Here is a 13,310-nt window from a genome sequence, read left to right on the forward strand (position 1 = left end):
GGGGGGGTGGTAGTCATTTTTCGGCTTTTCTTCCCTCTGCCCAGTGTGTTTGCCATTTAACACGGCTGTGATCACTGGTGTATATAATTAAAAGCATTTTATACACAATTTTATATCCTGCTCTTTGCCCCTTAGGGGCTGCTAATAGGAAGAGCGAGGACTGCTGCCTTGCTGTCCGGGACCCCGGCTCCGCTGGGCTCTGGCTCTGGGTCCAGTGTGCTTGTGCTCTTCAGTCAGGGTGCATGGCCCCGGGGAGGGCCTGACGTATGCCCCCGCTCCGTGCTCAGCAAGCATTTACATATTCCCATCCGCTGCTCTCCTTGTCTTGTTTTTCTAAGTTTAATGAAATGTGCTTTTATCGTGATCTATGGAAAGTCCAGCTCATCATCCCACTTCTAAACCACCTTCTCTCTCTTCATTTCTTTTGTTGTCAAATGGACATTTACTTAGGCTCAGAAGGCTAGTGCAGGCCAGAAGCTGCCTGTAACAGGCACTGATTGGAAAAGCAAAAGGTGTTGATTGAATAGGAAAGTGAAAATCACTTGAGGGCTTGAGATAAGACATAGCAGGTACTTTTGAGAAGCAGCGAGGGGCCCCGTCTGAGTGGAAGAGCGAGGTGGGCAGGAGGAAAGATGAGGCTGGGCGGGGTGAGAGGGGTTATCTTCTACCAAGTGGAAAACACGAAACTCAGTGGAAATCAACCACAATTTCTTCTTGAGCACCTGATGATCCTGCTCATCTGGGCTGGGTTGGGCTGGGCGAGCAGGTGGGCAGAGGCCCTGCTTGGGGCTGACTCTGCTGCATTCCTCTCCCCCTCCTGAGACCGCTGGGCTGGCATGGGCAGGTCCTTCTGGCAGGGACAGGATGGTGGCTTATCTGATGGTGTCCCGTAGGCCAGAGCAAATCACGTGGCCAAACCCAGAGCTGGGGAGTGGTGGCGGTGGGCGGGGGCTGGAGATTGCCCAGCCCAGGGTGGGAGGCAGGGCCATGTTCTGTGCAGGTGCAGGAGAAGGGCCAAGGTCTGGGCTTCTGCCTCTGGGGACTGCAGACTACTCAAGCTTTAGGCCCCTCTGAGACATCGCTTTACTCCAAGGTCAAATGGGGATTTGACTCAGAGGGTTTCGGGTGGGCTCCCTCGTGCTCTGCTGGGGTTAGCATAAGCAGTGGCAGGGAGAAAGCAAAGAGATCCTTTAGGGGGCTGTTGGAATCTTCCAGGCGAGAGGCGGGGAGATGTGGGTGGGCCTGTCCAGGAGGGTGGGGCACGGCCCATGGAAAGGGAGACTGAGAAAGGGGTCAGGGAGATTCCAAGGCTTGGGCCTGAGCCAGGGGAGGATGGAACTGCCACCACCTGGTCGGGGAGGCGGCCCAGGAGGGCTTTGGGAGGGCACAGCATCTGGTTTGGGGGACCAGTGCAGCATTTGGGGCCGAGACATGCCGTGATTCAGGTCGCTGGGGGAGATTGGAGTGGGGGCTATATTTAGAGCAGTGGTTTATTGGAGAGTAGGTCTCCGGTGCTGAAGCTGGACTTGGTGCCTACAGAGTCCAGGCCAGGAATGCGTGAAGGTTACAGGGGTCCCTCCAATGGGGAACTCATGGGGGGCAGGGATGACCATAGCTGGCCCCAGTGGACCCCAGAGTAGGGCTAGCGTCAGATTGTGGCCCATTCACCTGGTCAGCACACGAAACCCCCAAGCTGCTTCTGGAAGGAGGAGCAAGAAGGAAGGAAGCAGGAAGGAGAGAGAGGGAAGCAAGCCTGCGAACGAGTCTCCATCCCATAGCCAGCGGGGAGGGGACAGAGGGACCTTCGGCTTCTCGTTAGAACTCCTGACCCTCGGGCCCCTGCTTCTGGATGGTGGCCCAGCCCATGGATGCAGGCTCTGGTGAGGGGGGGCTATTCTGTTGAGCTGCACAGTACTGGGGTCCTAATGAGCCACACCTTCCTGTCTCTCCTTACTCCCCACAGCCGATATCATCTCTACTGTTGAGTTCAACCATACCGGAGAGCTGCTGGCCACAGGCGACAAGGGTGGCCGGGTTGTCATCTTCCAGCGGGAACCGGAGGTGCGGCGGGACCTGGTGGTGGTGGGAGGGGGTGCCACACCCCACTCGGGCCTTTGCTGGCTCTGTCCTGGACTTGGACACATTCAGAACAGGCAGGGGCAGCTGTGGCCCTGGGTTAAGCCTCTGATTGCTGCCCTCTGCCTGGGTGTCCCGGCCAGCGGTGTGGGGGAGGGGGGGACAGGAAGACTGCGTTTTCTGGAGCCGTGGGGCTGCCTTCAGGCTGGGGTTGGTGACTTGGCTGAGCCTCAGGCCTCGCCCTTACGAGGTTTGCTGTCCGGCAGAATTTCAGGTCAGACAGGGGTGGCCTGGAACAACCCACCTAGGGGCACTGTTTCTGAACCGCTATGAGAACATCATGATAAAAGGCCCCCATTTGTTGAGTACCTACTATGTGCGGTTACCTTGCTGTGTTCTCTACACACTTTTGTCATTGACTCTCCACTGCCCGCCTCAGAGGGTGGGGGCCGACACCCATTTTACACATGAGGACACTTGGAGAAGTTGCCCAGCTAGTGAGCAAAGACCAGGGGCCGAAACCAAGGCCGTGTGTTGTCACATACACCGTGCCTCGGAGAGGGGTGACCCACACACTAAACACATGCAAGGGTTCGATGCTGAGGACGGGAGCGCGCGCACCAAGGAGGTGGAGGACAGGGAAGGGAGAGGGGAAGGGGAGTGAGATGAAGGGAGAGGAAAGGGGTGAGGAAGGGGGGGTTGAGAGGGAGAGTAGGGAGGAGAGGGATGAAGGGGCAGGAGAGATGTTGCAGATACATCCCTGCCCCGTTCCATTCCAGAGTGTTCCTCAAGGTCTGATTTCTCTGTGTTCCCTCCCGCCCGCCGTAACCCCTCTCACGACAACCCCAGTGGGGCCTTTAGGTGCTGTAAGAGCCCTCACGTCACAGACGGGCAGACCAAAGCTCGGAGGGTATGACCTAACTTAGCCAGGACACTTAATGCAAAACAGACGGCGGAAAATCGGTTACCCGAGCACAGGCCTGTGGCCGGAGCATGCCGATTTCACGAGAAGGACCCGGGTCGCCCGCTGGTGATTGCAAAGCCAAGCCTCCTTTTTGCGGAAAGAAAATTACATGGGTAGATGCACGTTTCTCGACTTTGGAATTTTTCTCCCATAATTTTTTTCTGTATTCTGGTCCCTGTGACCTTAGTCATAGACAGCGCTCATGGCTGCTGAAGGGACTTAGAGGCAAAAACACAGTAGCTTGCCAGAAGCAGGACAGGTGTATAAATATAGCAATAGATGCTTTTAGAAAAAATCAGCAGGAACTTGAAATTCTGTCTGGTTGACTGTCTCTGTTTGCTCCCGGGCGGGTTACATGTCTGGCTAAAGCTTTGTATCACCATGTCCACTGAACATGTCTACAGAGAAGGCCAGTCCTGTGCCCACGACGCCTCCCCACCTCACTGTTTGGAGGGCCCTATCACGAGGGTCCTTGTTATTGGGAGCTCTGCTACCTCAGCCAGGATGGACCCATGGAGGAAAGCCGTGGGGATGATGGCCTGGCCCCAGTCTGACATTCCAGAATATTCTACCTCTATGTGAAAATCTGCTCCAAGATGCATGCATCCCATGAGTCAGGACCAAGTTGGACACTTGGACTGGAAGAGCAGACCAGAGCCTTGGCCATGGTGTTAGACAGACCTCAGACGCACGAGGGATGCATGGCCTTTGAGGGGAGAAGTCAGTTCACCTCCGAATCTCCACTTTCTCATCTGTAAAATGGGGGAGAATGGCTGTGCCCACTCCAGAGGGGTCATGCAGATAGAACAAGACGGAGAGGGAGAAGCACTTAGCTCAGCACCCTGCACATAGTAGGTGCTTAGTAAATGTGAGCCACCCTGATTGCTGGACTGAGGAGGAGATGGGGCTTTGCCACAGCCACGTGCCAAGTCATTGGTCATTTAAAATGCAGAGTTCCCTTCGACCCTGACGTCAGATCGCCCAGCCCTGGTGGAGACACGGGCTCCTGGTGGTCAGCACGCCCCTCACCCCTGCCCCTGCGGGCCTGGAGCTCACGCCCCCTTGTCTGGCTTTTCTCGCAGAGTAAAAATGCGCCTCACAGCCAAGGCGAGTATGACGTCTACAGCACCTTCCAGAGCCATGAGCCTGAGTTCGATTATCTCAAGAGTCTGGAGATAGAGGAGAAAATCAACAAGATCAAGTGGCTTCCGCAGCACAATGCCGCCCACTCCCTGCTGTCCACCAACGGTGAGGGTTGTGCGTGGGGGTGGGGCGCCGGCTCTCTGGTGCTCTTTCCCAGTTCGCTTGGACTGAGCATCCTTCTAGGTCCCCAGAGCTCTGAAAGAGCATCTTGAGCAGTGGGAACATTCCAAGCCATGAGGTTCGTGGCTTCCTCCGCCCTGGCCCGTGGGGGGTGTGGGGCTTGTTTGCACTGCTTCAGCTGGCTGGGTCGGGGGCAACTCTGTCATTACTATTCCTGGGAGGTGGATGGAGCGTGGCATTCCCAACCGAGGAGGCAGACCTAACTTCTGGAATCCCAGAGCACCCCTGGATGGGGTTGTCACTCAGAACATGAGGTGGACAGCCGCAGGAGGACGGGTTCAGAAGCCTGGCTGGACACTTGACCATTCTGCCCCAGGGAGGATGCATGCACCACTCCCCCACCCCCGCCCAGGCTCCAGGGAGGCTCCTGGCCAGACTCCTGCTTCGATGTGTCCCACTCAGGGCCTGGATGCTGGGGCCCGAGGCTCGGTGTCCCCCTGCTCACCCTCCTGCATCTCTCGCCCCTGTCATCAGTGGTGTCTGAGTGGTGGGAGGACAAGTCTGGACTCTGTCCCAGCCCTGTGATCTTGGGGCAGTGGCTTTGCTTCCCTGGGCCTCGGTTCCCTCCCCTGTGCAGCAGGGTGGACACAGCTCCCCCGGATTGTGGTCGGGGTGACATGGAGGCCACACGGCCAGGACCCTGAGGCCAGCCAGCCCTGCTGCAGCGTGCGTGAGCTTCACACGGTGACGCCACCTGTCCTCCCTGACAGAGCCCAGACTTAGTGCAGCGGCTCAGGCATCCTCGAGACTGCTTGGACTTGACCCCTCCAACGCTTGCGCCTGAAGGCCGCCCTGTCTGCCCCTCACCTGGCCAGCCCCTCCTCCTCCCTCAGACCTCCAGTGCATGTCACCTGCCACTGAGCCTTTGCGGACTTCTCCGCCGAGCCTGCTGGCCCTCCCGCAGTCAGTCCTGGCTGCCTCCCACCCCCGCCAGCCCCTCCTGACCCCGGGCCTGCCCTCTGGGGCTCCTGCTGCTCTCATCCTTCACTGCGCCCAGGTGCAGGACCAAGCCCCCTAAGGGTGCCTGGCCCTGGGCCATGCTCAGGCAGGAGTCCATTGCGTGGTTCACATCCCGGCCCTGCCACTTCCTCATCTGCGTTGCCATGGTTATTCCTACCTCGTGGGGGCGCTGACTGGACGAAATGACGAAAAGCCACAGGGTGGCTTAGAACAGGACTGGTGCCAGGGAGTTGCACATGCGTGCTCCTTTCCTTTAACGGTGGGAGTGGGATGTTTTATTCTCCTCCTGTCCCTTTGGAGGGAAGGTCAGCTTCAGGAGCTTCTTGACCCTGGGTTTAAATTCCACCTGCACCCTTTCAAAAGGCATGTCCTTGGTACCTACAAGGGTTTGATGATGGCAGTTGTCTCCCTCTTCCTTCTCCCGCGGAGAAGGCCGTTTGTTTTGGCTACAGTCCCGGAAGCAGAAGCGATATGATAAGCATGTGTGTGCGTGTGTGTGCACGCGTGCGTGTGTGTGTAGGTGTGTAGCTGTGTAGGTAGGGATACACATGTACATACAGATAAGATATATGGAAAGAGATATTTTAAGTTGTCTCACATGATTGTGGGGGCTGGAAAACCCAAAATTTGCAGGGCTGTGTGGAAGGCTGGAGATCTAGGGAAGAGCTCATGTTGCAGCTTGAGTCCGAAGGCCACCTGCTGGCAGAATTCTCTCTTTTTTCGGGGGTGGGGAAGGGCGTGTCAGGCCTTTGAAGGCCTTCAACTGATTAGACAAGGCCCACCTGCAGCATGGCCAGCAGTCTGCTTCGCTCTATGTTTTTATTTATTTTTCTGTGTGTGTGTGTGTGTGTGTGTGTGTGTGGTTTAACAGAAGTTTGTTCTTCATTCCCATAAAGTCCATCACAGAGCTGTGGGACTTTCCAGAACAGCTGTTCTCAATGTGGGGGGCTCAGCATTCCAAAGTACTTTAGTTTCTGGCCCCTGTTTCTGTATGGGTTTCCACGACTGGAATCCCCAGCCACCCCATCTCCTGAACTGTGCTCCGTGCTGGTGTTAGTCATGCGTCTCATTGCATTTGCTCTGTTTTGAAAGATAAAACTATCAAACTATGGAAGATCACGGAACGAGATAAAAGGCCTGAGGGATATAACCTGAAAGATGAAGAAGGGAAGCTTAAGGACTTGTCCACGGTGACGTCACTGCAGGTAAGATGTGGAACGCGGGAGGTTCTGGCAAGCCGGAAGCAGTGTGGGTTTCATATGTGAAACAGTGAGACTTTAGGACTTGAGGGGCCTTTGAGATTTGAGCCAGAGTTGGGTTCGGGTCCTGGCTGGGCTGCTTCCCTGTGGGGAGGCTGAAGGCTTTTCTCTGGCTCTAGCCTTGGGCTCTTCATGAGCTAAGCAGAGGCCATTCTCTTTCTCTCAGAAGTGATGTGGGGATGAGGTGGGGTGATGCGTGTCCTGGAGAACCCATGGGCTGAACTTCATGGATTCCAAGCCCTTTGCTGAAGGGCCGAGAGAGGCCTGGAATAGGTGATTCTTGCCGCCTGCTCAGAGGGAAAGAGGGCTGTTTGAAAAGAGGCTGGGAAGGTTCAGCTGCGGGACCATGCCAAAGCAAACACTCGTTCCCACGTGATTAAAAGGCAAAAGAACTCCTCTTTCTTCCAGAGGCTGTGAGACACAGTGGAGAGTGTTCTGGAGTCCCAGGATCTGGGTTCCAGTCCTGCCTGGGCCACTGGCTGCCGGTGTGGCCTTGGGAGGCACTCAGCCTCTGTGAGTCCGCTGACTCATGGTCTGGTACGAGCATAAGCACTGTGGCCAGCATGAATCTTCCAAGCACTCAACCCATGGTACCTCAGTCCTCCCCAAAGTCCTATAAACAGGACACATGATTATCAACACCATTTGACAGATGAAACGAGAGCCAGGATCCAAACCCAGGAAAGTCTGGCTCCAGAATCAGCATCCCAGGCTCTTCGGTGATGTGGGAGCGAGGTCCCAGCCTTCCGGGAGAGCAGTGGGGATGGTCAGTGGTGTCCTGCGAGAAGATTCCGTAGAAGTCTGTCCCTGTCCATCTCCAGCAGGCAGGGAGCATAGCCAGGCCACCTTGTCTGCCCCTTGCTTCCGGAACGGAGCCTGGAACATGGCAGGGCTCTGCTCGTGTCTGCTGAAGGGGATGCTGACACCTGGCTTGTTTGGACTTATTTACACATTGCACACCTACTGAGCACCAGTTTTGTGCCCAGCCCTGCTTGGGGCATGGGGAGCGCTCAGCGAAACAAAGAGCCCGGGGGCAGGATTGGGTCTCAGTGTCTCCTGTTCCTGGGACCAGCTTGGCTCTGAGGAGGCGGCCTGAGTCCCATGAGTGAGCCTCACAGGTACCTCTCTTCAGCTCTGATTTCCAAGTTTTGGCCGATCGGAAAAGCCTGGGTCACATCGCACAAGCTGCCTGTCCTCTTGGGAGAGGGGGACCAACTCACGACTCTGAGTGTGCACCACTCCCCCGGGGGGCTGGGGATGGGAGGACAGTGGCAAGGCCTGGCGTGGGGCTGTTAGCGTTTCTCCCGGGTTCCCCAACGGCTCCCAGGTCCACTTGTGGTTGGTCAGGCGGCTGAAGGCAGGGCCCTGCCCCATGCCTCCCTTTCCTCACCAGCAAAATGGGGATGAGGACTCACTTTCCCTGAAGCAGCTCAGTGTATACGCTGACGACGTGTGCAGGGAATCGTCGTAAATATGAAAGAGTAATCAATGTTGGTCCCGAGATGAAGAAATAAATGTTTAAGCATATCAGCCTCTAAATGACTGGCAAATTGTGCAAATAAATTCTGAGAAAGCCAGGAGGCCAATTAGCTTCCACATTGAGTAATGGGAGTGAAGTGCTCCCTCCCATGTCTCCCCCAGCCCCCAGGAAGTTTATGAGGCTTTCATCTGGTGGGAAGGATGCAATTATCACCACTTGATGGGCTTGGCGTTTGCGGCAGAGCCGGTGGCCCGCGGGAATCCATTTATTTCCCTCCCAGCATCTGAGACTTTGCTCTGTATCTCACTCACATCCCAAGATGACCCTTAACCACCCGCTGAGGCTGGAGGAGGGGAAAGGGAGAAAGAACAGGGGCATCTGGGTCTTTCCTCCTCTCACCTCTTCCTTGTCTCTTCTTGTGTTTCCCAAGCCACCCAGCCGTGTGCAGTTTTTTACTGAATCCAAGCTGTTCCTGCTGGAGCCTGTCACTGTTGTTTACTGACCAGCTGCTATGCCCTGGGTCCCATGCTAGCTCCCTGGGTTTCAGAGGTGGGCTGGGTCAGACTGAGTGCCCAGCCCCACAGGGAGAAAGACACGGAGTCATTCTACCTTGTTGATTTGGTGAACTCCTATTCATCCTTTAAAACCCTATTAGCGGGGCGCCTGGGTGGCTCAGTGGATTAAGCCGCTGCCTTCGGCTCAGGTCATGATCTCAGGGTCCTGGGATCGAGACCCGCATTGGGCTCTGTGCTCAGCAGGGAGCCTGCTTCCCTCTCTCTCTCTCTCTGGCTGCCTCTCTGTCTACTTGTGATTTCTCTCTGTCAAATAAATAAATCTTAAAAAAAAAAAAAAAAACCTATTAGCTTTCTCCTCTGTGAAGCTGTTTCTACACAAGCCACGGAAAAACCCTCACCCTGTTTCTGTGCAGTCTGGCCTTGTGTATCCACAATGTTCTGTCCTTAGTGTTTAGATGTCTGCTGTCCTGCCTCTCACCTTGACTAGACTGTGGCTTCTAGAAGGGTTGGGGGAGAGGAATCGTTTTAATCATGAGACACCCAAAACTTCAGGGCATTTTTATTTTCACTCTTCTCCTTTGTTCTTTTAATGACTCTGAAATATGGTTTGGGGATGGCAGTAAATGACAGAGCCCTGGGTGGAGGCCAAGGCTGCCAGGAGGGGAAGGGATGTTGCCAGAAGGAGGGGAGGCAGACTGAGATCTAAGACTTTGCTGGGCCAGTGATGCTCTGACCTTCTCCAGACGGGTGTGACATGAGAGAGTCCAGGGGACCTGCGGGTGGCTGTGACTTGAGGAAAAGGAAGGAAGATTAAGAGCTGGCCTAGAATATTCAATATGCAGGGTGGGGGGGGCATGGGCAAAGCAGAGGCCCAGTCACACCACCCGCTCTCATCTCAGGTAGAGTTCCTAGAAGCTCAGGCCCAGAGTCAGTGACACAAGTATGGCCCAGAGCCAGGCAAGCATGCACACCGATTTTGCACACATCCACACTCATGTTCACACATGTGCACACCCACACACCCACATTCACGCATCACACACCCACATCCATGTGCATGCCCGCACTTACACCTGCACAAATGCATACTTGCACACACCCACACTCATGCACACGCATGCAGACTCACATGTGCACAAGCAGGCACACATGCTGGCACAGGCTTGTGCTGGGTCCCCTTGTGCTGTGCCAGAGGAGGAACATTTAAGGCTCACGCACCCTGACTGAAGCACCAAGCTCCCTGGGGAGCCCAAGGGACTCACCCCATTCATTTATTCACTGACCTGCCCACTCATTCCCCCGGGACCTTTCTGTGCAGGATCCTGGGCTGAGCATCAGTCATACAGAGATGAACACGAGAAGACACGGTGCACCCCAAGAATACGACAGGCCACTGCAGGAATACGACAGCAGCCTCGTCGTGGGGCCAGGCCTATGATAGACTGTGGCCCCTCCAGGGAGCCCCTGGCCCAGCCTAAGAGTGACGGGCAATCAGGAGAGGTCCACTGGGAGGAGATTGTCAGGTCCATGTCAGCCCAAGTCTGAGCCACACAGCCTTCGTCAGCCCTGCTCCTACGATCCCTCCTCATTTCCCTTCCTACCTGGCACCTTTCCAGCCACCCTGTCACCCGACCCTGCACCTGTTTTATTTTTCCACATAGCACCTGTGCTATGTGAACTCTTGCTCACATACACACACACGCGCACACGTGCTCCCTTCTGTATCGGTTTATTTTCTCTCTCCCACCCGAGGGCTGGCAGCCCGTCTGCCCCTGTGTGTCCTTGCTCAGTTCAGCTTGGCTTCCTGGGACTCTCCCTGGTAACTGCTGCCCCAGGCCCAGGAGCCTGGCAGGTAGCAGGACGAGTCAGCATAACCTGGTGTTCAAAGAGGGTGATCGTTTCAGGCAGAGGTCATGGAGGGAAGCCAAGACACAGGATGTGATGCTGTCCCGGGGACTCCTCACACCACCCTCTCTGGCGGGAGTTCGTGTGCATGAGGCTAACACCAGCAGCCCTAACAGATAATCCCAGCATCACAGGGAGCAGCACACAGAAATGTCTTGCTCATTTATGGGAAGGCCCAGGGTCGGTGTTCCTGGTGGACACAAGACCCTCCTGCAAGGACGCAGACTCCTTCCATCCCACGGCCTTCACTCCAAAATCTCAGGTCCTCACCTTCCAGCAGTGGAATGGGAAAGCAGGCAGAGAAGGCCCACGTGCCCAGTGTCACTGTGCTCACATCCTACTGGTCAGAACCAGTCACATGGCCACAGCAAACTGCAGGGACAGCTGGGAAATGTAGTTCTTGCCTCCACAGTCACTTCCTTGTGAAAAGGGAACAAAAATGGTGGATTGTTGGAGGGGGCTGCCATGGTATCTTCTTATTCCATTTCAGAGGCGAGGAATCTGGGGTGCTGAGGGGTTTGGCCTCTTATTTAATGTCCCGCAGCCGACTCAGAACCAATCCTGGGAGGCTAAGCTTTCCTGTAGGGCTAGTTGGTGAAAAATATTGGCCACATGGTGCTGCCTGTTCCCAGCCTGTGCAGGATGGACACCCACAAGCACACTCCTGGCCTCTGGTTGTCATCGTGTAGCCCCGGCATGCCGTCTCTGCCTTGGACCCCCGTCACCTCATCATCCTACAGCCCACCCCCTCCCCTGCAGGTGCCTGTGCTGAAGCCCATGGATCTGATGGTGGAGGTGAGCCCACGGAGGGTCTTCGCCAACGGCCACACCTACCACATCAACTCCATCTCCGTCAACAGCGACTGTGAAACGTACATGTCGGCAGATGACCTGCGCATCAACCTCTGGCACCTGGCTGTCACCGACAGGAGCTTCAGTATCCTTTCCCGCACAATCTCTCAGGGGGCTTCCGGAAGGGGGGTGCTGGCTCAGTTCTGCTTTTACTCGATTTCTTCAGCAAGTGAGGCCCCGATCTGGAATCCTGATGAACTGATTTATGAAAACTCTAAATCCATGGCTGTTGAGGGTTATATTTGACCCCTTGCCTTCTCTGGATGGCTGTGTTCTCTGTCGTTCTGGGACCGCCTCGGGGACCCCAGAGGAGAGAGAGTTCTGGGGTCTGTCCTCCCAGAGGAGGGATGGCAAACCCATTGGAGAGTCAGACGGAGGCTGCTCTGGACTCTCCTCCCTGCAGCCCAAGGCAGGGGCCTGAGTGTGTGATGAGCAGCCTTGGGGGTCCCGGCTTAGGGGGATAGTCGAGGTGTCAGGAGCCCAGCTGGAGGGGGTCAGAGGGGGGCCTGCCTGGAGGTGCCCTATATCTAGGCAAGCTAAGGGCAGTAGGATGGACTCTAGACCCTGCTGGCTGGTGAAGAAAGAACTTGGTACACAAGCACAAGCCTGGGAGGAGCCCCCATGGACAAAGCAGGCAGGTTGCTACCGTGTCACTGTTTGCAGGCCAGTAATAATAATCCTACACAGTGGGGCTCTGCGCCTGACTTCAGCATGTGTTCATGTCAACTCATGTCACCCTCACAACAATCCGGAAGGTAGGTGCTCTCATGACTTCCTGTATCAATGAGGAAACTGAGTCCCAGGGAGCCCAAGTTAACCCACTCAGAGCTCACACATAGCAAGTGTCCGACCCAGCCCCTGGCACCCCAAACCCCTGACTCCCCATCTCCAACCTTTATGTCCAGCTGCCTTTTGTGAAGTCTGCCTCCCAGGTGTGCAATGGAACGGGGTAGGAGGCACCCCCCCCACCCCAGAACTGTCATGCAAGCTGACAGTCTCCCAAGTGTCCCCTCTGTGCTGGGCACCGGGCTGCTTCTGCCACCAGGAGCTCCCAGCATGGGGCGCCCTGCCTGCTACTGCTGCTGCCTTACCTAAGGTCACGAGTAGGTTGTGTCCATCAGAGCAGAAGCCAGGGCTGGCCGGGAGGGCGTGTGGGAGCAGGAAGGAGCTGTCTGGAGGACTTGAAGGTGAGACAGAGGGTAGCAAATGGCTTCTGAGGGTCAGAATGGCCCCTGAGAGTCAGGGGCTGGCTGGAGGCCACTGGGCAGAGAGACCTTGGGAACGGGGAGAAAGGGGGCTCACAGGAACAGAGAACAAGCACATGTTCTTCCCTGAGCCCCACGGGTGGGTATGGGGCTTTGCGGTCACTGTGAGCCTCTGCAAGAGTCTCACTCTTCCCCCTAAGCTCGCTGATTTTGGGAAGTAACCAGCTTCCTGTGAGCCTCATGGACCCCTCCCCGCTAGGACTGCAGCGGGCGCGTTCAGTGAGCCCTTCCCAGCTGCGCCGAGCACAGAGCTGGTGCTTGGTGTCAGGAAACGAAAACATCTGTCTCCTTCCTGCCCCGAAAGGGTGGAGAGCTCTGAGCCAGGAGGGTGGAAGTGGATTGCAGTGGGCCCAGAGTTCAAGGAGAACCTGAGGCTGGAGCTGCTCAGAAGGAATGGAAGTTCAGATTTGGCTTGGTGGAGAGAGCTGGGCTGGGCATCTGCCTGACGTTCCATTCAGGCTGAAAGCCCAGTGGGCCCTGCCCTTGTTCCCAGTGCTGAGAGCTTCAGTGGGTCAGGACTCCTTTGGCTGCAAGGCTTAGAACGCCTCATCCCTGCTGACTCAGTCAAATACAGGCATTTACTGACTTGTGGATCATGAGAAGGCTTCAGGCACAGCTGGAGCCAGGGGCTGAAACAATGCCATTAGATGGTTCTCTCTGCTTTTCTTGCATCTGCTCTCTGCTCTGGCTTATCTCAGGTGCCCCATGGTG

General features: G+C 56.0%; 1 protein-coding gene across 2 annotated transcripts in view; it reads left to right on the top strand.

The window, feature by feature from the left end:
- PPP2R2C (protein phosphatase 2 regulatory subunit Bgamma) overlaps window positions 1–13,310 on the top strand; it is a 126,868-nt gene that overhangs the window by 76,233 nt on the left and 37,325 nt on the right. For both annotated transcript variants that reach the window (XM_059380499.1, XM_059380508.1), the window contains exons 2-5: window positions 1,964–2,061; window positions 4,123–4,288; window positions 6,416–6,528; window positions 11,242–11,419. In XM_059380499.1, coding sequence (XP_059236482.1) covers window positions 1,964–2,061; window positions 4,123–4,288; window positions 6,416–6,528; window positions 11,242–11,419 — 555 coding nt within the window. The remainder of the gene's footprint in view (window positions 1–1,963; window positions 2,062–4,122; window positions 4,289–6,415; window positions 6,529–11,241; window positions 11,420–13,310) is intronic.

Source organism: Mustela nigripes, chromosome 1 (assembly GCF_022355385.1).
Source record: "Mustela nigripes isolate SB6536 chromosome 1, MUSNIG.SB6536, whole genome shotgun sequence".
NCBI classification, from domain to species: Eukaryota; Metazoa; Chordata; class Mammalia; order Carnivora; family Mustelidae; genus Mustela; species Mustela nigripes.